Below are 26643 nucleotides of genomic sequence, written 5' to 3' on the forward strand. Positions count from 1 at the left end.
CTTCCAGATTGCCATTTGCAACTCCATGAAGTATGTTCTGCATAAGATTGGGCTAAAAATCTCATCCGCGTACAGAAGCCACTTTTAGCGGTACTGGGGGAAAATACAGTCATAACAGTCATACCAACCTTTTTCTGTAGCACAGTTAGCAGATTCAGGGAGGATATTTCAAGCAGGAAAAATGGCACAATCACAAACAATTTAAGCACTTCCTTCTCCAGCACTGCTGTTCCAATCCAATTTACCCCTTTCCCAGTCAATGCTTTTAAGTTAAAAAAAAAGTTTAGTGATTTGGGCAGCAACCCTAACCAACTTCCAGCACTAAGGGCAATGCAACTCCGAGGTAAGGGAACAAACATTGCCTTCCCTTAATGAGGCCTCCGTGACTGCCCCCCAACAGCAGGATGCAGCACATGCCCCACTGGCACAGCTATGCCAGTGCTGGAAAGTTGGTTAGGATTGCGCCCTTGATCACATATCTCCTGTGCCATGTGGGACTATGTCATGTGGTCTCAGGGCATTATCCGAGGACACATTATGCTGTGACCTTGTTGAAGCTACGATGGTCTGGTAGGTGCCTGAATGGGACACTGTCTCTAGAATCCACGTATGGTGCCTTGAATTCCATTATGGGGGAAAATGATTGTTTGTAACGGTTACTGTTTGTAATCAAGTAAACTACAGTATAATAAAGATGTTTATTATCTATTGATCACTATCTAAGGAACACATGAAAAAAGTCTTACCTTTCTCACTAACACTTTCACTTTCAATTTCTACGTCATCACAGCTGGTATATTCCGGAGTAGATGCCAATTCTTCTTCTGAGCTGCTCAATGAAACCTGGCGCATTTTACCACCCTTTTTTGTTTTATGAGGCTTTGGTGGTGGGGGCCTAACTGATTCAGATTGGTCTGAACTTAGTGAATCATTTCTTAACATGGTTTCCATTTTTTCACGTTTTGTTTTCCGTACAGCCGAACTGGGATCCAAATGGTGCTGTTTTCTTAATGAATCAGTCCGTCTCATATCTGGCCTATCAAAAGGAATTGGACTCCTCCTAGGTGTTGGAGGGCTGTGATTTGATGTCCTCTGACGATTGGGACTTGGACCCTGAGTTCTTTCCATTGAATATGACCGTTGGTCCATGGCAGCTCTACGTTCAGATGCAGATCTTTGCCTTGATGGTCGTTCCATTCTCATCATAGATATCCGGGAATCTTCCAATTCAGTATTTGCCAAAGAAACATCACTGTGTCTTCGTTCATGACGTGCTCGGGACACTTCAGCATGAATACGCATTTGTTCCTCATATGGTTGTGGTTTGACAGGATAACGAGCCAAATTAGGATCACTTCGATAGCGTGCTTGGTACTCCTCTTCCCGCCTCTGCCTTTCATATTCTTCACTATTCTGCACATCTTCTTCCTCTAATGGATATTCCCTTGAACGTCTATGACTTCTTCTGTTGGAATCCCTGTAGTCATCAAGTTCAGGTTCTTCATATAACTGAGATCCACGTTGTGATCGTCTATCTGTATAATCTGATGGTGATCTTGGCATTGCACTGTCTGATGTTGCATACTGTGAATAGTTGTCTTTCTCCTCTAGTTGGTTGTACCTTCTGTTCTGATCTCTGGATATTGATGGGCTTCTTTTTCTAAGTAATTAATAAAAGCAAGAAGAAAATCTTATCAATACCTTCGATACTTAAAATGTATCCTACCAACTGATTCAGAAATTAACACTTCTAACTACTGAACAATAATTTAACTGGCTTTCGAAAAATCTAATTATAACCAACACAAACTAACATACAGAGGCATCACAATCCTATACATATTTACTCAGAAACAAGTTCCACTGTGTTCAGTTAGACTTACTGTCAAGTAAATGCATACATGATTGACTCTTTGGTTCTACAGAGCTTGTACAGCACAGTGGCCAAATGACTGGGCTATAAATGAGGAAAGCACCAGTTTGAACCACAACTCATTGTGAACCCATTAAGAAGTCTGAGGCAAACCCTTGTTCCTCAGGTTCAGTTGCCTCTGCTCATTACAATAGGGGGATAGTAAGAATATTGACCTTACTGGGTTTTTTATATCATGCTAAACTATGAACACTAAAAAACACTAGCTAAATATTTTTAAAAACAGGTCTTTAATTTAACCAATGGACCTGTATTTTATCCTTCATATTTTTCATAAATATCTTCGTATCTTTATCATCATTATCATTATCATTAATGAAAATACATATATACCACATTTCAACAAAGACACTAGAGAAGAGCCACTGGAAAAAATTCTATGTGGGTAAATGCTCTCCCCCTGATAAATATAAAAGAACCATGAACCCCCACTTAAAGATGCCTCTTAGCAGGGATATGGATAAACACATATTGACTAATAGTATACATTTCAAAAAAGGATAAAAAATTATAAAATAACGCTCTGGTGATATTACTATTTATAGACAGTAACTTATGTGTATCTACAAGTTTTCATTTTCTATACAAAATTAAATAAAACGTTGGATTTTAAATACCAAGGAATACTAAAGAACTATTTAAGCAAAAGAAAATGAAAAATGCTAACAAAAACAGGCTGCAAAGGAATAGATGGGGTGCTGGTGCCACAGTAAGTATAGGGTTTCCTTTTATCTAAGGTTTTGGTATCCATGGGAGGGCCAGGAACTTATCCCCTATGGCAAAGCTTCTCAAACTAGGATGTCGCGATGTCCCAGCCTGAGGGCCCTGGCCTCTGCCCCCTTAAGATTCGGGAACAGGGGGGACCACGCTGCTAATGGGGGCACAGGGACTGGCATTTACTTACCAGTCCCTTACTGCAGCAGCCTCCCAGGGGTGCAGAGAGCCCTGCACGACCCTCCACAAGGCTTCCCAAAGCTTAAAAAGTGAAAGCCAAGCATTCGCACTCCAGTTCTGGTTTTGCAGAGGTGGAGCATGATCCTTCTGCTTTCACTTTCTAAGTTTCAAGGAGTCCTGCAGACAGTCACGCAGGGCTCCCCACACCCCTGGGGAGGCTGCTGCAGGGACTGTTAAGTAAATGCCAGTCCCTGCAGCCCCCTTAGCGACAATCCTGGGGATCATGTCGCTGCCTCCCCCCCACAAGGACTTACTGTGGCTCAAACTCTCCCAGAGAGTTTAAGAACCACTGCCCTATGGACAACTGTATTCACAGAAATGTTTGTACAACAACTATCTTCTATATCAGTGGTTCTCAAACTTTTAGCACCGGGACCCACTTTTTAGAATGAGAATCTGTCAGGACCTAGCAGAAGTCATATCATGACCGGAAGTGACATCATCAAGCAGGAAAATTTTTCAGGCTGCAATCCTACCCACACTTACCCAGGAGTAAGTCCCATTTACTATCATTGTTAAAACCATATACATAGTAGCCTGTTCAAAGTACAGATCTGTAACATTTTCCCAAATGCAGTCACATACCATGGTAGCATCAACTCTAATATATTAAAAATAAAATACACATTGAAATGAATGGGGACCCAGCTGAAATTGGCTCACGACTCACCTAGTGGGTCCCGATCCACAGTTTGAGGAACACTGTTCTATATGTTTTGTAGTTTTAGGCCAATATTTATCTGCAGTTTACTTTTTTCCATTACAATAATCTTCTATGTCTTGAAAAACATTACGATACAAAAAAAAAATAAGCACAAAAAATGCTCAATACTGATAAAGCATGTTATACTTTTCACTATTACTGCCTCATACCTAATATTTTAAATGTTATCAATAAAGCTTTACAATTTTGAAATAATTACATTAATGTTGCCAACTTCCAAAGAGCACAAAGCAGGACCTCATTCACAATTACCTTAAGAATTGTGTATTCATAGATACCAAATGAGTAAGATGAAGTGATTAACGGTCCAATTCAGTACAGGGCCTATAGCAGCACATCTTGCAATCCATTGCTTTAAGTCCAGTTACAGTGGCACAAAAGGCATGCCGATGTCATGCACACTGGAACTGCCAATGCAAATGCCCAGAGATTCCACACACTCGCCTGCAGATCCCAGACACCCTCCAGAGCAGGCACAGTGGCCGTGGGGGTGGGCAGGGGGAGGATTAGAGCAGAGATTGGGCCAGGCAGAGGGTGAGCTGGGGAGGATCTCAGCAGTGGCAGCGCATGCCAAGATCTTATGTGCCCTACCCAGTCTGGACCATCCCCAACACTCCATGGATTTATGCCAGCAAAATTTAATGCATTGGTCCAAGGAGACCCTTTGACAGCATACAGGTTTTATGTACATATGCTCCATTCATATGGGGAACAAGCAAACAGCCAAGGTGGGACTGTGGACTTGGTTTTGGTGCAGCTTTACAGTTTTCCAGGCTCTTGGCAAACTAGGGTATCCTCTGCAATCCTATAATAATTAATCCTTTATACTGCAAGAATTATTTTCAGAATTTCAATCTAATTCCTCCCAGTTCAGGTTTGCCTCCCCTGTTGTTGTTCTGAGAATTTACCTGCCATGTATTGCAGCAACACCTGAGGTTCACAGACTTCTAACCATTCTGCCACTATTCCTATTTTGCAAATGAAGAACTGAGATTAGCTTCCCCAAGGGTACACAGGGAATCTGTGGCTGAGCAGGACACAAACCCAGCTCTCTTAGATTCAGTTCTTTAGAAACTGATTTAGCAACTACATCTCACTTTAGAATTTTTCATGGATGGTTGGATTTTTTTCTCCCTGTTCTGAACCCTAAGTACAGAATTAAGTTCCATATTGTGCGTGACATTTATTGAAATGCATGCCATCTTTTCTGTCTCAAACAAGAAAATATTAAAACATGAAAACATGGAGTATAAAACCATGAAAGTTACAGATGCCAATAGCAAAACTTAGGAAAAACTATAATATTTACAGACAATAATATAGACAAATATAACATATGTAACAGTCATTGAAACACATTGGGCATACAGAGCCATTTTGGAGTAATTCCATTTTTCTGTGCAATCATGCAGTTCACCTCCTTATTTACGTGTGTCATTAATTGAGCCAGTATGTGGATAGAGACATGCATTCAAAGGCATGCTCTTTCTGCATAATGCAAATAGGCAGCATTAGTGCTCAGATGCACATTCCAGGGAGCAGTGCCTGCGCGCATACATAGAAGGCTGCTTTCATGTGCAGATCTTCTTTGTCAGATTACAACAGAAAACACAAAAAATGCACAAATGTATAATGATAATAAGTAAAATCATTTTTAAAAAAACTACACACACACACACACACACACACACACACACACACACACACACAGAAAGAGAGAGAGAGAGAGAGAGAGAGTGCACGCGCAATGAGGGGATTGTAACTATTTGGTCCAGAAATGTTCAGGGGCAGACATCAATCCATCACCCAGACTCTAGACCAGGGGTGCTCACACTTTTTCGGCTTAAGAACTACTTTGAAACCCAGCAAGGCCCAGAGATCTACCAGAGTTTTTTTTACAATGTTTGTGCCATCATAACATATAACATTTATGTGTACAATGTATGTTGGTGTACCTTGAGCCCCACTGAGTATAACAGGACTTACTCCTGAGTAGACATGCCTAGGATTAGGCTGTGAGGCTGCAATCCTAGCCACACTTACCTGGGAGTAAGCCCCATTGAGTACAATGGGCCTTACTCCCAGCGTTTCCTCCCAGAGGCACCTGAAGGGGGGGTCGGCACTCCGCGATCTGCTCATTTTGCCTCGCGATCTACTGGTAGATCGCGATCCACCTATTGAGTACCCCTGCTCTAGACATACTTTGAGCCTTCATTAGAAAGCCGTGGGGGGTGGTGGTTCCTAGTTCCCCCAGAAAGGAATTCCATAGTTGTAGAGGTTCAACAGGACCAGCAGGTATGCACTTCCACTATATGACAGAAATAGCTAAGGACCAGATCCTGAACAGTGTGTGCCTGCTCACCACTGGCACATTTGCGAGCCCTTACCATGGGTCCAGCACCAGAGCTAACCCAGCGTGAGCGTGTGCTGGGCCAGCTCCGACGGTGGGCCCACATTCCGATGCCCAGCAGTTGCCCAAATGCCTGGGTAGCAGAGAGATGATTGGGGGCATGAGGGGAGACAGGAGGAAGCATTCCAGGGCGAAGGAGGGTGGGGAGGAGATGGGGGAGGAGTGGGGCAGGACCAGTGGAGCTCAGCTTCACCAGGTCCTGAGCCCCTTTTTGGGTCACACAGCATGACACAGGACTTCTGCGCCAGTCGAGAACCGCTGCAGAAACGAGTAGCCCCATTGCAGGGTTATTTGTCTTACTCGGGGGAAGGGGATGAAAGTCTCCTTCTCCTGAGGAGGTGGTGGCAGCTGTCCAGGGTGCATTGGATGCCACAGCTGCCATTTTGCACCACAACAGCCCTGTGTGCCAGGCAGCTCAGGACTGGGCTGTAAGTTAGTTAAGAGCAATGTATATGACTTAACAGAGTGTTAAGGTGACTTAACACCTTCTGGAGGGTTAGGTGGGTTCCAACTCCTGATTGGCTGCTGAGTGGGAGGCTAGGTATAAAGAACTACCATTTTGGGATGTGTGAGTGTTTTTGCCACCTCTTTCAACATGGATGTTTGCTGAGCTAACTATGGAGGCACTGGCTGAGGGAATGTAAGCTATACCTTTGGTGATAGTCTATTACAGGGGTCGGCAACCTTAAACACTCAAACAGCCATTTGGACCCGTTTTCCAGAGGAAAAAAAACCTCAGGAGCCACAAAACCCTTTTGACATCTAAAATGAAGATAACACTGCATATATAGTTTGTTTTTTTCCTTTATGCTCTTATAGGTCCCATTTTTATAACGTAGCTTTTAGTTAGTTTTGTCATACATTCTTATCCTATGTTTTCAGATGCCTGGTCCTTTATGGTGTTTTGCCTGATTCCAAGGCCATTCTCTGCCTGGAGAATTATGCCCACTTTAAGCAAATTAGCTCCCCTTCTTTCCCCCAACAAATGACCCTGGTTCTGCCCTGTAGTCCTGCTGGACCCCACCTCCAGGGTAGCTCGCCTGTTCAACCTGCAGAGGTCCTCTCTCCTGCCAGCAGCCTCCCGCCACTACAGCAGACCCTGGGTCCTCAGCAGGTCTTGGGCACAACAGCCACACACCAAACTCCAGTGTCTCCAGCAGTCCATTAGTCACAAAGTCAGTCAGAGTATCCAGGGCAGAGTCCAAAGTCAATAAGCCAAGTCGCAGTCCAAGGTCAGATTCCAAAGTAAGTCAGTCAAATCAGTCAGAGTATCCAAGTCAATAAGGCAAGTCAGTCTCCTTTCCAACCTGCACTCCTTCTCCAACCCACATCCCCCTTCCTGCCTCAGGTGCCCGTTCTATCCCTGAGGGCCCTATTGCCTTCAAGTGGCTGCAGCTGTGCTGCACACTCTGCTGGATGCCCAGGCCTTACCCTTAAAGGGGCCACTGCTGACACCACATCTACCTCCTCACCAGATCTTCCAGGATTCCAATACTTATGTCAGTTATGACATCTGCTTATCTTACATGGATACTAAAGAACTCCCCCCACCTTCCTGAGGCACCCTCCTGGAAGGAAAAAAGGACACAGACTCCAGAGGTGGGGAAGAGAAGAAGCCAGAGCTGGGGGGCAGCCACAGGCCAGCTTCTGCCCTGCCTGCCTGCCCTCCCTCACTCAGGCTGCAACCCTCTCCACACTATCCTGGGAGTAAGCCCCATTGACTACAATGGGACTTCTGAGCAGACAAGTTGGTTGGAGCTCTCAAGTTGCAGTCCTCTTCACACTTTCCTGGGAGGAAGCCTCACTGACTACTTGTGAGTAGACCTGCATAGGAGGGGGCTGAGGCTGCAGCCCTCCACACCTTCCTGGGAGAAAGCCCCACTGACTACAGCGGGGCTTACTTGTGAGTAGACCTGCACAGGAGGAGGCTGAGGCTACAGCCCTCCACACCTTCCTGGGAGGAAGCCCCACTGACTACAGCGGGGCTTACTTGTGAGTAGACCTGCACAGGAGGAGGCTGAGGCTACAGCCCTCCACACCTTCCTGGGAGGAAGCCCCACTGACTACAGCTTACTTGTGAGTAGACCTGCACAGGAGGGGGCTGAGGCTACAGCCCTCCACACCTTCCTGAGAGTAGCCCAGGGACTACATCAGGGCTTGCTCTTGAACAGACCTACGCAAGCTCCCGCTCACCCGTCCTTGCGCAGGCTCCAAGGCTGCCATCCCAGGCACCCTTTCCTGGGAGTAAGCTTCATCCGCTTAATGGGGCTTACTACTGAGTAGACACACAGGATGTCTCCTCAGCTGTGGAGGAAAAGCCTCTCCTTGCACTGAGTGGGGAGCTGCTCAGGGAAAGGTGGGCTGCAAGGGCTGGCAATGGCTGAGGAGGAGGGTGTCCTGCTGGAGAGTTGGGGAAGGGAAAAACAGGGAGCTTAAGCCTGCAGAGCGGGCAAAATTGAAAAGGGAAACCAATGTGGGGCAGGTGGGGGTGAAGGGAGAGGAGGGCAGTGAGCTCAGGGGGTGGAGGGAAGCAGCCTGCCCTCCCAACACAGGTGCCTCCTGTTACCCCCTTTGCCACTTTCACCAGGAGGAGCCGCAGCAGACAGCTGAAAGAGCCGCAGGTTGCCGACCCCTGGTCTAGTAGTTTAGGAGTTCGTTCTTATTGTTTTCATGCCATTGTATATTGTGTATGCTCCATTATTCTTATTACAATCCAAGTGCATGTCCCTTTTATCGGAGTAACCATATTTAAATTCTTGAAATAAAATAACTGCATCTACAGATGTGTCTTAAGGAGTACAGGAGGGGTTTTTGGATGTATCTGAGTCCAGCCTTGGCCACTTAGCTGCTACCATTGTTGCCCTGTTTACTAATTGGAAGTTGCTTGGCTCTTTTCACTGAGATCTTAAACGGAGAATTAGACTTGTGCCATAAAACACTCAGAGGTAGTCGGAGTTAATGGTTTTATGACTGTGGCTAGCCCTGGTTTTCACAGTCCTCAATGATCATCCATCAGGGCAACCAAGGCTATCTTGTCCCAAAGCCCAGCCTGAAGCCACATTTAAAGGGGTTCAGACTCTGATAATGTACTTAGCAATTTCCTTCCAAGCAGTATTTCTTATTAAGACCATTGTACATGCAGTGGCATACCTAGGTTATGAGAGGTAGAATACTTGCCTGGGTACTACTTGAAGGGAGGCACCACTGAGCAGGTGAGTGCTGTTCAGATGTGCCCTGTTCAGGTGAGTGCTTGTGAGAACAGGAAGCAGAGACTCGGAGAAAGCTCAGAAGGGTGGATGAATTGTCCCAGCTGCTGCTATGAGTGCGTATACACTCCAGTTGCTTCTTGACTCAGGAAACTACTGGAGTTGCGTGCACACCCACAGCAACTGTCTCCTGGGACAATTTCCAGGAGACAATTTGAATTGTCACATTTCATCACTTCCAGGGTCTCCTGGGACAATTTCCAGGAGAACCTGGAAGTGACGAAATGTGACAATTCAAATTCAAAAACAATTTCTGGGTATCTGTAGTTTCCCTCAAACCCTTCTCCTATCTCCTGTTTCTTTTTTCTCTGTCTCTCCGTTAAAAAATTGAAATTAAGAAGAATGCTTAATGTCAATTTTTTTTTCTGTCTTAAGAAGAACTCCTGACATTCTTTGTAGGCATTTTTTTGTTAGCTGTTATCCAAAGAGCTAATTTTGGTACAAGCCAAGCCCTCTGGGACTTTTGACATTTTTATGCTAAACATCATGCTTCCATGCCACACTGCAGGTTACTTTTGAAATTCTCTTTAGCTTCAAAATTGGTAAGGCATAGACAAACAGCTATTTTAGAAAAGAGAAGTGCAAAGCCCCATTTAGCCTGCAGAACTAGTTGCACAGTTTTGGGAATCCAAGTCAAAATATATGCACATTTCCTTACATTCACAAATACAGCAAGTCCTTACTTAACATTGTTAGACGGTTCCTGGAAACTGCAACTTTAAGTGAAATAATTTATAGCTAAACCAGTTTTACTGTAGGCAGACTCAATAACACTCCTTCAAGTGGCGGGCTTGCTGAGCACTTTCCTATCACACTACAAAGCATTGTCATTTTGTGACATGACAAGGCCAAGGAACCACACCTGGAGTATAGTGTCACACCTGTGTAGTATAAAGCCACACCTGGAGTATTGTGTCCAGTTCTGGTCGCCGCATCTCAAAAAAGACATAGTGGAAATGGAAAAGGCGCAAAAGAGAGCGACTAAGATGATTACGGGGCTGGGGCACCTTCCTTATGAGGAAAGGCTACGGCGTTTGGGCCTCTTCAGCCTAGAAAAGGGACGCCTGAGGGGGGACATGATTGAGACATACAAAATTATGCAGGGGATGGACAGAGTGGATAGGGAGATGCTCTTTACACTCTCACATAACACCAGAACCAGGGGACATCCACTAAAATTGAGTGTTGGGAGAGTTAGAACAGACGAGTAGATGGCGACTGGCCTGGACGCCTTTAAAAGGGGATTGGACAAGTTTCTGGAGGAAAAATCCATTATGGGGTACAAGCCATGATGTGTATGCGCAACCTCCTGATTTTAGAAATGGATTATGTCAGAATGCCAGATGCAAGGGAGGGCACCAGGATGAGGTCTCTTATTATCTGGTGTGCTCCCTGGGGCATTTGGTGGGCCGCTGTGAGATACAGGAAGCTGGACTAGATGGGCCTATGGCCTCATCCAGTGGGGCTGTTCTTATGTTATGTTCTTATGTTAAGGAAGCGAGTCACGCTTTCCTATTGTACCACAAAGCATTGTCATACTCCCAGATGCCTTGACACAAGGCATTCTAGGGCACGACAAAACCAAGAAAATGGGACATGTTTTCTTATTACACCACAAAGCATTGTTACATCTCAGGATGCCTTGAGGCTACACAAGGCATTCTGGGGCATGACAAGGCCAAGGAAGTGGAATCCACTTCTGGCATGACTGGGATGCGGCTTATGGTAACCCTACAATGTGCAGCCGTGGAGAATGTGGAGCTCAGAAGACTGAGAACTGCTGACTGACTTCAAAACAAAGTAATGTTGAATGAAACAACTTTAAGTGAAGACATTGCAAAAACTCTTTAATAGTTTAGTAGTACTACCTAAAGCATATGGTGTACAGCTCTTGCTCTCTTGTGCTGCTAAAACAGTCAATGTTTTAAACAGAATTATCCTCCAAATGATATTAAAATTATCCAGTATAATATATACAACTTATACAAAGTACAACCTGAGTCATGAAAATTCAGTTACATCAACACCATTAAAAATGAAATTGTAATAGAAAAAATTATATATTTTACATTCTCCAGTTTCAAAGTTTTATATGTTTAAGAAAACTGTGAAGCAACTTGTCTCAAACTCAAAAACTTTACTTTTACCTAAACTACCAAGCATCAGATATAACCTGAACAGATGGGTTAGGTTCTGTTCAATCGTATCCAACTTTCCAGCACTAAAGCCTCCATGCCAATGGGGCAGGCACTGCATCCTGCCGTGGGGGAATAGTCACAGAGGCCTCCGCAAGACAAGGAAACATTTGTTCCCTTACCTAGGGCTGCATTAAGGTTACATCGGTGTTGGAAACTTGGATAGGAATTGGGCCCTCCAGTCTAATAATGCGCCTGTATCCTCAGAATGAAATCCCAATCAGCTAAGCAGACAAAACAGACTTTCAAAATGAATGTAACAAACAAGCCATATAACATTTCACCCAGAAAACAGAGTTACCCAGATAAAATAGCTGCTGGCTATGTGGAATACACTAGTTATTTTTGCCTGGTCAAAATGCAAAGTAAAAAGCAAATACTTCAAACAATCAAACTGCATGAAAAAAGTATAAACAAGCAATTTTCACTAGCCAACTGCCCAAAATTTACACACTGAAGAACCATAACCAGATTTGAAACTATATTAATCTACACATTAATCAATTAATTACCTCAACCCAAATTAATTAAATTATACAGGTTACAAATAAGACTAAATAGTTGTTTGCTATATATAATTAAAAACCGCAAAATATATACTTTTACTTTTTAAAAGCTTAATACTCCCAGATCCAACATTTTAAAAATTGCAGAGCTGAACAAATTACTTTCACAAATCATGGTCTATGCATTTCTTTCCTTCTTTACCTTTTGATCAGCCACTGCACATCCGGAAAACCAGGAGCATCATGTTCCTGAGAATGCATCAATGTCTGTGCAGCCTAGTTTCCCCTTTAATCTTGGTAGCTTTGAGGAAACCATGTGAAATATCACTTAAACAGGAGCCCAAAATTTCCAAAGAATTTCTTCATAACCTCTCCTCACCTTAAATTATAAATGATAATGGATCTGACCAAAAAATGTACTGTATAAAAGATAGTTATTTGAGCCGGAATGCTGACCCAATGGAGAAGCTGTGGAGAACATGAGGGGAGGTTACAGTTTAATGCCGTTATCATGTGCTGTATATAGCTGGAGGTCAAGTAAGAATTTACCCCATAAGGAGGATTATGGTACTTAGCTGATTAGTGCCTTGCTACAAAATGCACGTCACCAGGCATATTTAAATGGTTCTAAAATGTCTAACTTTAATGTCACATGTAACTATGCATTTTAAATATTTTAGTGGTTTGCTCTGCAAATTATTGATGTAACAAATATAATTGTTAAGCAGGTGAAAAAGTTGAAGTACAATTTAACAAGCTTCCTTCCAAAGAATCCATCTATGTTACATTAAACTTTTTTTGTTTTCCTCCAAGTTACTGAATATAGATACATAAAATAATGGGAAAATGCCCCTAAATTTGTGTGATCATATTCCCCAGCTTGAAAAATGACAGTGAAAATGAACTGAATCATTTTTGTGGAATGTAAGAACCAAAAATTTGACCTCTGAAGTCTATAAAAATACATGCCTCACCTCCCTTGCTTTTTGCTGGAAATAAATGAACTAACCTTTAGAAATACTACTCCCCTGTAAAAAATTAAAAGCCATTCAGTGAAATGAAACACAAAAAACAAAAGCTAAACACACTAGCTTTCAGTTGTTTTATGATTCTTTCTAATTGGCTCTTAAAGTAATTCCTCATAAGAAACCGCTGACAGGCAGGCCAAACCTCTGCAAGGGCCTGATCCTGGGCGAGCACTGATGCTGGGTGTCACAAATGTGCCGTAAGGCACGCCCGCAACACCCTGTGCTGAGTCAGTACTTGCGGTGCCAACCCCGCACCACTAAGTGCTGTGCCCAGTGCCAGATGGATCTTTCCCAAAGCTCTAGGCAGCAGTAAGGGCTTCAGGCAAAGGAGGGCACCAGAATGAGGTCTCTTGTTATCTGGTGTGCTCCCTGGGGCATTTGGTGGGCCACTGAGAGATACAGGAAGCTGGACTAGATGGGCCTATGGCCTGATCCAGTGGGGCTGTTCTTACGTTCTTATGATGGGGGGTGGCATTCTGGGTCGAAGGGAGGGCAGGGGGAACTGGGATGGGAAGGGGGTGAGACTGGCAGAGCTCAGCTCTGGATCCTAAACTTCATGTTGGCCCTTCCCCCAAGACAACTTCCAGCAGCTGCCGCAGGGCCATAGGATGCAGCGGTAGCCACTTCAGCAGCACTGCATCCAACAGAATGCCCGACAGCCTTCCAGACTGGGCTGTAAATCTCTGCACAGCAATGCAGAGGTGCTACCACTGTATCCCACAGTGGATTTTTTGCTGTTCGAGGACTCCTCAGAGTACAGGGACATTTTTCCCCTTGCCCTGGGGGTAGCCCCAGCAGCCTGTCTGGGTCAATTTGGACCTGCTCCAGTTCAATCAATTACCTGTTCCAGTGGGTCTTTGTGGATCTGTTGGCACAAGGGAGGCCACTATGTCTCCCTGTCAGCAGGCCACATCAGTGGAGGGGGATAGAATTGGTCTGTTAAATAAGTTTTACACATTCATTCTTGAGCTTATTTCCATCTTTGCAGTGGCAAGAGTCATAATGACAGAAGTATAATTAAAAGGATCTAGCGGGATAGTATTTAATAAAACATAGGTAGATACCACTCCAGTGAAAAGCAAACCTGTGTTATCTATCATGATCACTATGACTATTTGTGAACATTTTTCAGTCTGTGGGGTGCTGGAATGTGCATTGCTTTATATTTACATTGAATCACATCTGCGATTTTGCCACCCATTTGCCCAGTTTGGAGAGATCTTTATGGAGCTCTTCACAAGCCATTCTTTATTTCACCAAAGGGGAAAATTTAGAATTATCCGCAAACTAGGCTACCTCACTGTTTATCCCCAACTCCAGATGTGCATGGACCTATTAATCTGCATGTGTATATACAAATATGCACTAAGGAATATGCACTGCAGTGACTGCAATACACTGAAGCTTTCGAGCTAAGAATGCAACTGAATGCACACTGTGCTATAAAGTGCTATTCCTTTTTAATAGTCAATAATGGAAGCAGGAGACACAATTTTTCAGGTTGTATTTATTTGCACACAAGTATGTGCTGCTCTCCCAGACACATGAAGTCAAACCAACAAGTCTAGAGTAGAGCACACATTTTTTCTTCTCCATCAATGCCTATCTCACCCTAGGCCACCCCCAAGGCACTGCAGCACCTATGGGACAGTTGTTGCCCCAGACAAGCTGAGAAGGAAGTACAGTACTTAAATTCCACTGCTCTTGTCAGGTAAGGAGGCAGAATAGGCACTGTGAATTTGTTCAGGAACACTTTGTCATTAGATCCTGTTTTGAAATGCCTCTTTCTCCATGGGTAGAAAGGAAATCAGCACATGCCTAGAAGCACTCAGCTCTAAGAGATTGTAAAAGAAATCATGGCATGAATCACAAACGATGTAAGAAGCTATTTTACACTGAGACTTAGCCCATGTGCAGCACAATCCTATCTTGCACTGGAATATGCAGGACAGGAGGTCTGCACTGTATCCAATGTAAGATAGGACCCCAAAGTGGCTCAGTCAGAGATAAGGGGAAACTCTTCTGCTTACCCCCAGGTAAGCCACTGCAGCCTGAGCAGGTCTTCTCAGACTTGCACCACCTCTAGAGGTGGCATAAGCCCAAGGAGAACGGAGTGGCTTGTAGCCACTCCATGCTGCTCAGGAACGGGGGCTAGGATCCTGCATACCTGCTGGGTTCCAGCCCCGCCTCCTGCCCACCCACCTCCAGGACCGCCCTCCCCCTGCCCTCCCCCTGCTCCAGAACACCTCCCTCCTGCGTCCTCCCCACCCTCGAGCTTGGCTGACACAAACCTCCCCTTGCAGGTTGGTGCGGAGGTTGGATTCAACCTACGCAGGCTGGCATGCGTCCCTGCACCAGCCCAGTCGACTCTCGAGGAGGCGTAAATATGCCTTACAGCACGTTTGCAACTCTCCTGGGTAGGTGCAAGGGACTTGCGCCAGCCCAAAGGCACATTAGGATTGCTCCATTAGTTGATCTTGCCCAGTATTGTCAATTCTAACAGGCCAATCAATGTGATCTGCCAAAGTACTGCATCAGCCACCATCGCTACAGCCACTCTTATGGTCTGTGGAGAGCTGCTGACAGTACAGCAGCCAGTAAGCCCTGTGCTGCTGGAGGTGAGCTGTAGAGCATCAGTGCAGATAAGGATCCATCAGTACAGGTAAGAATGTGGCAGGGGTAGATGAAGCAAGGTCAAGTTGGGGGTGGATCTCAGTAGCAGCAGTGGCATCCAAGGGATCCTATGCCCCATTCCAAGCCCATGTTCCCTTGGGCTTATTAGATTTATGCCCACAAAATAGCTAGCGTAGGTCTAAGTAAATGCATTGGAGACCAGGTTGAGAAAGAGCAGGTAAATAAACATTTTATTTACTTACCTCTACCCATGCTGCCTGAACCCTGATCAGCCCGTAAGATGCAGTGGAGGCAGCATCAGCATTCCTAGATAGGAACGGGCCCCAAATGCATGCAAAGTTTGTGCTTGACCACTAAGCTATGACTTCTCCCTGTCTAAGACTACTACCAAATCAACTGTATTCACAGTGAGCGCTGGGGATCTCTCCCTCCCAGAGCCTCAACGGAAGTGGCACTGCTGAATGGGTAGCCCTTGAGAGCCCAATTATGATGTGGACTGGATAAAGAGCTTCCATGGGCCATATCCAGCCTGCAGGACTTATGTTTGACACCCCTGTTCTAGTGTTCTCATGTTGCAAATTTTAGTGCAAATTTTAGTGGTACATGTGCAAATTTTAGTGGTACAAGAGTTGGTGTATACTTTTCAAATGAGAAAATTACTAATTTTTAGTCACTGTTTAGTTTTTATAACATTACCAAATTTTTAAAAATACAGTATGTCTGACTACTTTCTATTTTGATGGCTGAAAGAGCAACAATAAAGCAAACTATTGCTATATTCTGGTTTTTACATGAGCACAGAGACCTCTCCAAAATAAAATAAAATGTTTCAAAATCTTCATTAATACAATACAAATATGAACAAACAATCCTTCCAGTAAATATTAATAACCCAATAATTTTTTAACTGAATTCAGAAATATAAAACACACAAGGTTTTAGACAAAATGTAATTGCAGGCTTTTTAAAAAGTATCTTCAAATACAAGAAGTAGATAACTAACTGCCCAAATCTATGGGCACACTGTGCCAGCGGAACATGCGATCTGCCAGCATAATGTGCTTTGCTGCTGTTACAAATGTGACACTGCCTCTACCTCAAGCAATGAGTAGCCAGGTCCACATGAAGATGACCCAAAAATATAATCTCTTTGTGTGTGTGTGTGTGTGTGTGTGTGTCTCTCTCTCTCTCTCTGCTGGAGGAGACACAGAGGAGGGACTCTGCCAGGATATGCATTGGACCCATCCAAGGAAGAGACGCTGCCGGATTGGACTGGGAAGATTGGACTGCACTTTGAAGCAAAGCCTGAGGCAAGTAATACTAAAGGTGTTCTGTTCATTCCTTTGCACACCGCAACTGCTATTCTTGTAGAAGGTAATTAATTAGCCAAAAAAGTGGGCAGTGGGAGACAGAATATTGTGGTCCAGACATACATACTGTTAATAGGCAATTTGGATCAAATCAGTTCTGTCTTATGAAATTGTTAGATTACTTGCAATTAGTTTTATTTTTGAGAATCTATAAATATAACCTGTATCAAGTTTCTTACATGAATTTTTCTTACATGAGTGTCAGTTGGTTTCATTTCAGTTTATTGGATTTTTACAGACATTTTTGCTAGCTGAAAAAAGAATGGGAAATTGTTTATCTTTTCTCAGATCTTAACACTTGATGAACGCAAATTATGAAGTTGTTATAGCTACACATAATTAATTGAGAATGAATCAGTCTTATTACAACGAACAGGATCCAGTTTGGCATAATTGTAACAGGATACTCTGCCTGAAAGGCACAACATACCATTATGCTGGCATCATGTGCTAGAACAGTAGCATGGTAATCAAGCTGTGTTGGTGTCCCAGCACATACTTAAAAGCTACTAGAAAAATTACAGTGCTGGGGTGAAAAGGAACCGTTACTAAATATAAAAGGGGCACCACTGTAAAAAGTGCCTCTACACACAGATAGCAGGGGTATTTCAACATATTCAACACTGGCAATGCTTCTTGCAATAGCTTGTAAATAACTAATAAAGCACTTAAAACACAATGAAAACTAGATAATGCCTTTTTTGATGAGTAATTAGAAAAAGCACTTTGTTCCTCAGAAGACCTGAACAGAATATTGTACATGGATTTTAATTTTGTATACCTTGGTTTTGATTCAAAATTCAATTCAGTCATTCAAGCATTCAAAATAAGTGTTAAGGTCTTCCTCCAATCAGCTTAAGTCTTTTGTCCTTCATAGTGAAGATTGTAAAGTGATCAATTTATCTATGTGAAAATATATCTAATGCTGACAGATAAAATTCAAATAAATACTGAAATGGCTCTATAAACAATGTTTCTATGTGCAGAAATGATAGTTTTTCTCAGAGAAGCAAATTAATATCTTACCAAACAGAAAACATAATAAACTTATGATTGTACAGTATTTCACTTTCATTTATTCTCAAACACAATAGCAAACTAAACCATTTTTTACTCCTAGCCATAAATACGTCAGAACACTGAACCCTTAGTTACCCATTTCACATATTAGACCATGACTGAACATATTGACCTTGATGCAATGCAGCAGCAAGATAATCAGAGCTAGCTCCAATCATATGTTCATCAGCAGAAGAGGAATTAGGGGTTCAGTTCTGTCCCCTTCATTTTCCCTTGACCAACTAAAGATGCTATCAATGAGAACTTCACTGTATGTGCCACAGTCCCTACCAGTAATTCAGACACTGACAGAGGGAGGCACTGTCATATGCTTGGGCAATGATCCAAACACTGATATGGAATACAGGTGTAGCTTCTGTATCTGTGGATCTGGCTCAATGCAGGTTCCCTGGACCTGTACTGAGCCAGACTTGGGCCTCACCTGGACCCTCCAAAGGGGGCTGGAGTTGTGCTTCGCTCCCCTCCAGAGGGCTTTCTGAAGCCTGCAGAGGCAGTGCATGTCCACAGAGGCAGCACACTTCAGAATGGCCCATAGAGGTGAAAAAATACCACTTCTGGTTTCTCAAAGGAAACTAGAAGTGACGTTTTTATTCCTTTTAAGCATTCTGAGGCCCGGGGGAGTCCTCCGGGAATGGATCCCCCCAGATACCAACGCTCACCTGTATCTGGCCCTGGAACTACAAGCCAGATTCCAACCCTATCAGCAGCAACCTAAGTCCTCTGAGAAGCCACCTCGTTCACTTCCCAAATGTTGCATTCACCCTCAACATAAATGCCACTGATTCAGAGACTACAAAAGGTACAGGAATGAGAGGCTTTAGGTCAGAGTAGAACCCCCTAGGAGATGCCCATTGCTCAGGAGTCGAACTCAAGGCAGTCTTTAAGGTCTGCACTGCTTCAGAGAACATCAGAACAAGTTATCTCTTTTGCTGTGTTTGTGACTGAGCCATTCCTTGGCCCAGGACAGCTGGAATTTAGGCCTAGAAGCTGTACCCTAATTTGGGCTTTTCATGTTTTCCCATTATAATTGTTTGGATTGTGGAGTGGATCCATCCCTGGATTTAGTGACCTTCCTTCTTACTAAATAAATTCCAGCAGCTGCCCAAACGTATCTCGTTTGAATAGATATTCCAGTCAGCTACCAGGACAGTGTTTCGAATTCCTTGGGTTGTCACAGACTAGTAGTCCATTCCAAGACTTATATTGGGTTGAAAAGGCAGAGAGAATTCTAAAAGAAACTGGACAGCAGTCTGTGGTCACCAGTAAAGAAAGAACTTCAGCAATAAACTCTGCATTAAGACCATAATGGTTAAGATAATGGTTAAGACCAGTCTCTTTACCTAGTCACATTTCAAGAGTACCTGGCATTTGACTACATGTCTGATAGCTGCCCAGAGTCCTGCCAACCTTGTATCCAGTTCCTTTCCTGCCTTTAGGTCACAGGGCGGTCACAGAGGCTTCCTCGTGGTAGGGAAACATTCACTTACCTTGAGGAACAAAGTAAAAGTTGCATTGCAGCTACATTTGCGCTGTAAAGTTGGATAGGATTGGGCCCTTAAATGTTATAAGAGACAAAGAGCTAATACTGCTCCATCTCTCTCCTCTTTTTCCTTGTAACATTCTATCACAAAATAAACCATGATGTCATGGTACTGTACATCTGCGTGGCCCTGTCAGCCAATTATGCATGGGATCCACATTGAGACAGAAATTGCAATCGCTTCATGTCACATAGTGTTTGTGTTAAAGGTTACAAGGAAGATAAGGAGAAGAGAAACAGAGCTACAGCAAAGACCCTGTCAAACCTCTATGCATTAGTTCCCAAACTGTGGGTCGGGACCTACTGATGGGCTGCAACTTGATTTATGATGGGTTGCATAAGGGTGATGGAAAGATAACTAATTGCCTCAAGCTATTCAAAATCAGATAGATGCTAATTATCCTGCAAATAGCTCAGCTTCTGCAGTTTGCAAGATAGCTGCTAACTGCCTTGCAAGGAGCTGTTATTATTATTTGCAAGTACATAAATATTACTTCTTTCTAAATCTCCTTTTTTCAAAAGTCTGGTAAACTTAGGTAGCTCCCAACAGAGTGTTGTTCAAAAAGTGAGTTCTGGTGCTAAAATGTTTGGGAACTACTACTCTTTAGACCTCTGGTCACAACTTTTAGCACCTGCTTCTTCCAGCAGTTGCACTTAATTCTACCCAGATCCAGTGATGGCAAACATTTTTAGCTCAGCGTGTCAAAAATTCAGAAAATATCTAACTTGACTCTGCTGGTGTGTCACCACCCCCAAACAAAGAGAAATAATTCTTTACATACGTATTCATTTATTTAAAAAAAATAAAATAGAGTCCAATCGTAGCATATCCGTGCCTAGAGAGGGAAAGGAGAGGCATCCACAACCCCCTTTTTCCCTTTACTTACCCAAGTTCCATTTACAACCTCTCTTCCTCCACTTCTTTCTGAAATGAACAGGAGCAGCGGGCACTAAGAAGCATGTGCTGCTCCTGCTTATTTCAAACGGAAGCCCTGAGGAGGAGAGGCTGCACAGAGAGCTCCCGTAAGTAGGTAGATATGCAGGCACCCTCCCCCCTATGACTAAGAAGGGGGAATAGAGGCATCCCCATCTCCCTTTGCTTTACTTGGGAAGCCTCTGGCAGGATGGCAGTAACAGTACTTGCTGATCAGATCTGCAAGTGCATGTGCAGGCGAGGGTAAGAAGGCACAAAAGTGAAGGGGAAGTGGGGGGAGACAGTAACACATGCACCCTGGACTTCAATAGGACAGACTAGCTGGCAAGTGCCAGCAAGTGCCAGCTAGTGGCTCTTTGCTGTTGTCAGATGTTGATGAACACTGGCATGTCTCCCAAAACATCATTGTGTGTCACCTTTGACACACGTGTCATAGGTTCACCATCAATGTTCTACAAAATCTCTGTTTAGACTTCAGGTAGACTTCATAAACTTCAGACAATGAAGATAGAAAACTATGTCAATATAGCACAAGCTTCTGGATAGGGCTTTTTAGTGTTCGGAAATGTGTGTGCAGCAGCTGTTTGCATATACTGTTCCTCAAATAGCAAGACACATATGACAAAACCTTGCTGAACTGAGATAGTATATACATTGACTGTTAAGTATTAATCTTCCTAAAGTCACTATAAACCAATTGACTGATCAATAATGACTGAACAATAATGGTTTAAAAGACATCTGGATAAAACTATAAGGAAATGGGTGCATGGATTCAATTTGTAATCTGGAAAAAGTTGAACAAAAATACCAAAAGCAGACATTTAATGATGAATGACCAAAGTAAGCTTTCTTTAAAAAAAGGTGTCCAAGGGAGGACATGATTGAGATATATAAAATTATGCAGTGGATCCTTGCCCTTGGCCCAGGATGTGGGGATGGCCTTTAACCCCTGACGCCCCCACTAAAGGGGGTTGGACAGAATCCAAATCTTTCCAAAATCTTCCAGATTTCTGGAAGAAAGGTTCATCATAGGTTAAAAGCCATAAAGGGTATATACAACCTCCTAGTTTTAGAAGTAAGTTTCCTTAGAATGCCAGATGCAAAGGAGTGGTAACAGGATGCAGGTATCTTGTTGTCTTGTGTGCTCCGAGGCACCTAATGGGCCACTGTGAAATACAGGAAGCTGAATAGATGGGCCTTTGGCCTGATTCACTGAGGTTCTTCTTATGTTCAAGAAAGGAGACAATAAACACACACCGCATATGGCTGCAGCACTGGTAATAGTCAAGTAACTTCTACATAAAGTTCGAAGAAGGCAGTATTAATTAGCCAAAGAGGAACACCATAACAATTCAAGCTTAACTAATCAGACCAATCATATACTCTCCCCCCCCCCCACTGGTGCAACCATGCTGAAAAGGTACAAGCTGTATTCAGTGGGGGGGGGATTTTGAAGGGAAAGTGGATTTAAATACCCTTACCTCTCCTTAAGCCACCCTCTCCACAATGGGTCTCCTCAGACCTGCACCAGCTCTTTAGTTGGCACAAGTCTGAGGAGAAACAGGGGGCTGGGAGGCTGCTGTCAGAAGGGATACGATATGGCACATGCCATCACCACCGGATCCACCTCCTCCTGTTTCAGCCTTCCTGCCCCATTCCTCTCTCTACCCATCCAGTTTTGCCCCTCCCCACTCCTGTTCTGACCTCTCTACCTCCCCCAATGTCCTACCTGCTTCAAAGGATCCAGCGCGCTCCTCCAATGGGTGTGGGAAGGCTTTGCACATTGCTGGAGTGCCTTTTACAGCAGTCATAAAGGAGGTAGCACTAGAGGAACACTAGTTCTGCCAGCACTACAAGCCCATAGGATTGGACTGTATGTGACCTTAATAGCCAGTCAAAATCTGAAGCTATTTTTCCTTCCCCATATCTAACATTTATAAAACCACTCAATGACAGAAGACAGAAGTGCATGTGACCAAAGTTCCTAAACACCTCAATTCTCATTAGGTTTCCTCTCAAAAGAGAAATTGGTTATATGTCTCTGCTAACTTTCATTTTGTCACCAGCATTTGTCAATAGTTCATTTAAGTCAATAACAGAGGCTCTACTAAGACAAGTGATATGCATTTAAATCCATTCTTTTCTCTTCTGCAAGGATAGGATGTTATTGATCAATTATCCATATTCTGGTTATTCACTTGTGTGGAGGACAGTATATCAGAGTCCTTTTCCATTATTACATATTTACACGTGTATGAAAAGCCTCTTGTAGAGAGAATATAACCACATAGGTTGTCATTTTATCAACTTCATTTAAAACCAAGATCTATTTCTTCTAATCATCTGAACAAGCTGTCATTCTTGGCATTGCCTGTATGTATTTGGCTGAAATTGAAACCCAGATACAAACTGACTAGTTGAAACATGGCTGATGTTGAAGTGATGAGAGAGCAAGCAGAGAAGTATCATATAGTTACTTCAAATAATCCTACTGAAGGATTGTAAATCCAGTTTATACACACAAATTCATAAGAACCAAAAGGCCTTCTAGAATTGGCTGCAAAGTAACACCACCCAGGAGCCAGCAAACTTGGCCAACTGTCTTGAATGCAGTTTTATATAGTATGCACAACAGGAAAGCATTGCAATTAACCTCAACAAACATGAGATGCAGGACATATGTGCTGATGCACAGATTGTTAAAGAAACAAGTCTAAAATTGCATATCACTTATTATATTCCAGACACGGCAAGGTGAGATTTCTCATGACTGTTACAGAAGTCAGTTTGCTTGGCACCTCATCAGCTACCTTACAAAACACTTGTTGGATGAAAACATTATTAGTCACCATCTGGGAAAAGGTGACTCTCAGGACATTCACTTTCTGAAAAACCTCAGAAAATGCTAGGGTCACGAGAGACAAAGTACAACTTGGCTTCAGCAGGCACCATTCATAGTTATACTGAAAATGGAATTTGGTATGTGCACCTTATCACACAGGGGAAAGGCCAAGGCTTCCCTGGCCATCAGAATGTTTTTAAAGGCATATAATCATCACTTCCAGTTTCCACAAGAAACTACAAGTTGCATGTTTTTGGGCAGGAGGTTTGGTCTAGAGCAGTGGTTCTCACACATTTAGCACTGGGATCCACTTTGTAGAATGAGAATCGATCAGGACCCACTGGAAGTGATGTTATGACCAGAAGTGACATCATCAAGCAGGAAAATTTTTAACAATCCTAGGCTGCAATCCTACCTACACTCACCCAGGAGTAAGTCCAATTTACTAACACTGTTAAAAGAATACACCTAGAAGCTTGTTAAAAGTACAGGTCTGCAACATTTCCCCAAATGCAGTCACATACCAGGGGAGCATTAAGTCTACTATATTAAAATAAAATATTGAAATGAATGGGGACCCGCCTGAAATTGACTCACGACCCACCTAGTAGGTCCAGATCCACAGTGTGAGAAACACTGGTCTAGAGCATAGAGCCTCCGTTAGCCCAAAGATAACATCAGAAGGAGACCAACTGCAGCTCCGGGAATGGCGAGACCTTGAAGTTGACAAGTCAAGCCAAGTTATTCCACCTGCTCTTTGGTGTGAACAAAGAAGTGTCTTGGCTGCCCTTCAAGTGAGAGATGAAGGAGCTGCTTGTCAGCCAGCGTGGGAGGCAACTGGGGGCCAGAAGTGATACCAGACCATGAAAGATCCATCTGAAATGTTGTGCAGTTCTTGAAAAACAGAACCTTTCTATGATTGTTAAAATCCCCTTGGAGGTTTAGAGATAGCCTGCCTATGTGACCCACCTTGAATAAAGTCAGAGGAGTAATCTGATGACCAGAAAGACGGCATATAAATACCAGTATTATCATCATCGTCGTCGTCGTCTTCCAAAACATGCATTCTGAAGCCTGAAGAGGTCACAGGCAGGTGCTGTTTTGCCAAATTCCCTTTCCAAACTTGGTCTAGAGAACTTATGCCCACTTTAAGCTAAACAGTTCCCCTCTTCACTCAAAATAGCCCTAATTCTGTAGAAAGCACTGCTGGACCCCATTACTAGGATAGCTCGCCTGTTCAACCTGCAGAGTTCCTCCTTCCTCTACTCTCCTGCCAGCATCTCCTCCAGCTGCTGCAAACACCTTGGTTCCCAAACAGCTCCTGGGCATGAAAGTTACACATCAAGTCTCCAGCGTCTCCAGCAGTCTCTGTTCCAGTATTCTCCGTTCATTCATTTCATCATTTAGTCAGTCCATCCTCTTTTCTCCAAGCTCCTTCCTTCCACTCTCTCAGTCTTTCCAACTTCCTCCCAATCTCTCCAACCTCCTGCCTTCTACACCCACACACTCTCTCTTCTCTAGGTGCTACTTTTATCCTTGAATACCTTGTTGCTTCTAGTGGCTGCAGCTGTGCAGCACACCCACTGCTAAAAGCCTAGATCAGGGGTGCTCACACTTTTTTGGCTGAGAGCTACTTTGAAACCCAGCAAGGCCCGGAGATCTACCAGAGTTTTTTTACAATGTTCGCGCCATCATAACATATAACATTTATGTGTACAATGTATGTTGGTGTACCTTGCATAACCGCGTGAGCCAATATTGCACAACACAACATAATTAACTATAAACATTTTTTGTAATTACTTGAGTTTACTTTGATGACTTGCACTGAAGTGAATCAGCCAAGGATGCATAGTCCGGACAGTAGCTGCTGACAGCCAGCCTCAAGCACACTTCCAAATGTTCATCAGTCATGGTGGAAGGGTACTTGGACTTAATGATCTTCATGTAGGAAAAGGCTGACTCACATAAATAAGTGGAGCCCTTCCAGCCTCAGGTGCTCTTATATCCCTGAGGGCCCTATTGCCTTCAAGTGGCTGCAGCTGTGCAGCACACTCTGCTGGATGCCCAGGCCTTACCCTTAAAGGGGCCACTGCTGACACCACATCTACCTCCTCACCAGATCTTCCTCGATTCCAATACAAGTGGGGGGGGGAGCAGATCTCTATACATACCAGTGCAAAAACAGGGGAAAGGTGTGGGGGAGGGAAGATCTCTATACAAACATCACAGCAAGACCAGTGCAAAACCCCTTGCACACAGAACCAACAGATGGAAGTGGGGGGGGGGCAGATCTCCATACATACCAGAGCAAAAACAGGGGAAAGGTAAGTCAGCCCCAGTAGAGTCAACGGGGCTCACTCCCAGTGATGCGTGGACGGGAGAGAAGCCTGCCAGTGGCTCCTCTCACAGGGAGGAGCCTGCCAGGTGCTCACTCCCTGGGCTCACTCCCCGGGCTCACAAGCCTGCCAGGGGCTCACTGCCAGGGATGCGTGGACGGGAGAGAAGCCTTTGAGCGGCTCCTCTCCAGGTCTCTTCACGAGTCAGCCCCAGTAGAGTTAACGGGGCTCACTCCCAGGGATGCGTGGACGGGAGAGAAGCCTGCGATCGACTCATTTTGCCTCGCGATCGACCGGTAGATTGTGATCGACGTATTGAGCAACCCTGGCCTAGATTTTAACACCACGCTTCCCAGACCCGTCAGAGCAAGGGGCGATGCTGACACCACATAACAACGTCTCTCCACGAGAGATCTTGTGCATTTCCATTACAGATGCATGCAGTCTCTGCGGGTATCAGAGCACCCTCCAGAGGTGACTGGAGGTGACAAATATGTATGTCACTCTCCAGCTCAAGTTTCTATAATGAGTTTCAGTAATAGAAGGCAAAAACAACAAAGAGACGCAAATGAATTAAATACATTGAGGTAGAATTTTTCACAGACCATAGCCCATTTTGTCAGATGCATTCACAATAGAGACCAGGCATTCTAGGTTGGAGAATCTCTGCAGCAGGCTGGACGCAGACATGGCTATCCATAGTCTGTTCTGTCTGTGACAACCACTCTGTAGCTTCTCTTTACCCTGTTTCCATCTTATCTTTTTCGGCAAACAGAGAATGTGTACAAGAAGGCAAATCCGCATTTTCTAAGGTAATACAAATGTGGAAATGAAAGTAACATTTGCAGGAGAAAACCAGTTGGCATGGGTGCTTAACACTGCTAT

The 26643-nt window shown here is 43.8% G+C and overlaps 1 protein-coding gene across 28 annotated transcripts in view; it reads right to left on the minus strand.

Moving 5' to 3' along the window:
* The window catches only part of RIMS2 (regulating synaptic membrane exocytosis 2), a 513992-nt gene that overhangs the window by 321905 nt on the left and 165444 nt on the right, over positions 1-26643 (minus strand). For all 28 annotated transcript variants that reach the window (XM_066624817.1, XM_066624816.1, XM_066624825.1 and 25 more), the window contains one exon: positions 747-1660. In XM_066624817.1, the coding sequence (XP_066480914.1) occupies positions 747-1660 (914 nt within the window). The remainder of the gene's footprint in view (positions 1-746; positions 1661-26643) is intronic.

This window comes from Tiliqua scincoides, chromosome 4, assembly GCF_035046505.1.
Source record: "Tiliqua scincoides isolate rTilSci1 chromosome 4, rTilSci1.hap2, whole genome shotgun sequence".
Taxonomy (NCBI): Eukaryota; Metazoa; Chordata; class Lepidosauria; order Squamata; family Scincidae; genus Tiliqua; species Tiliqua scincoides.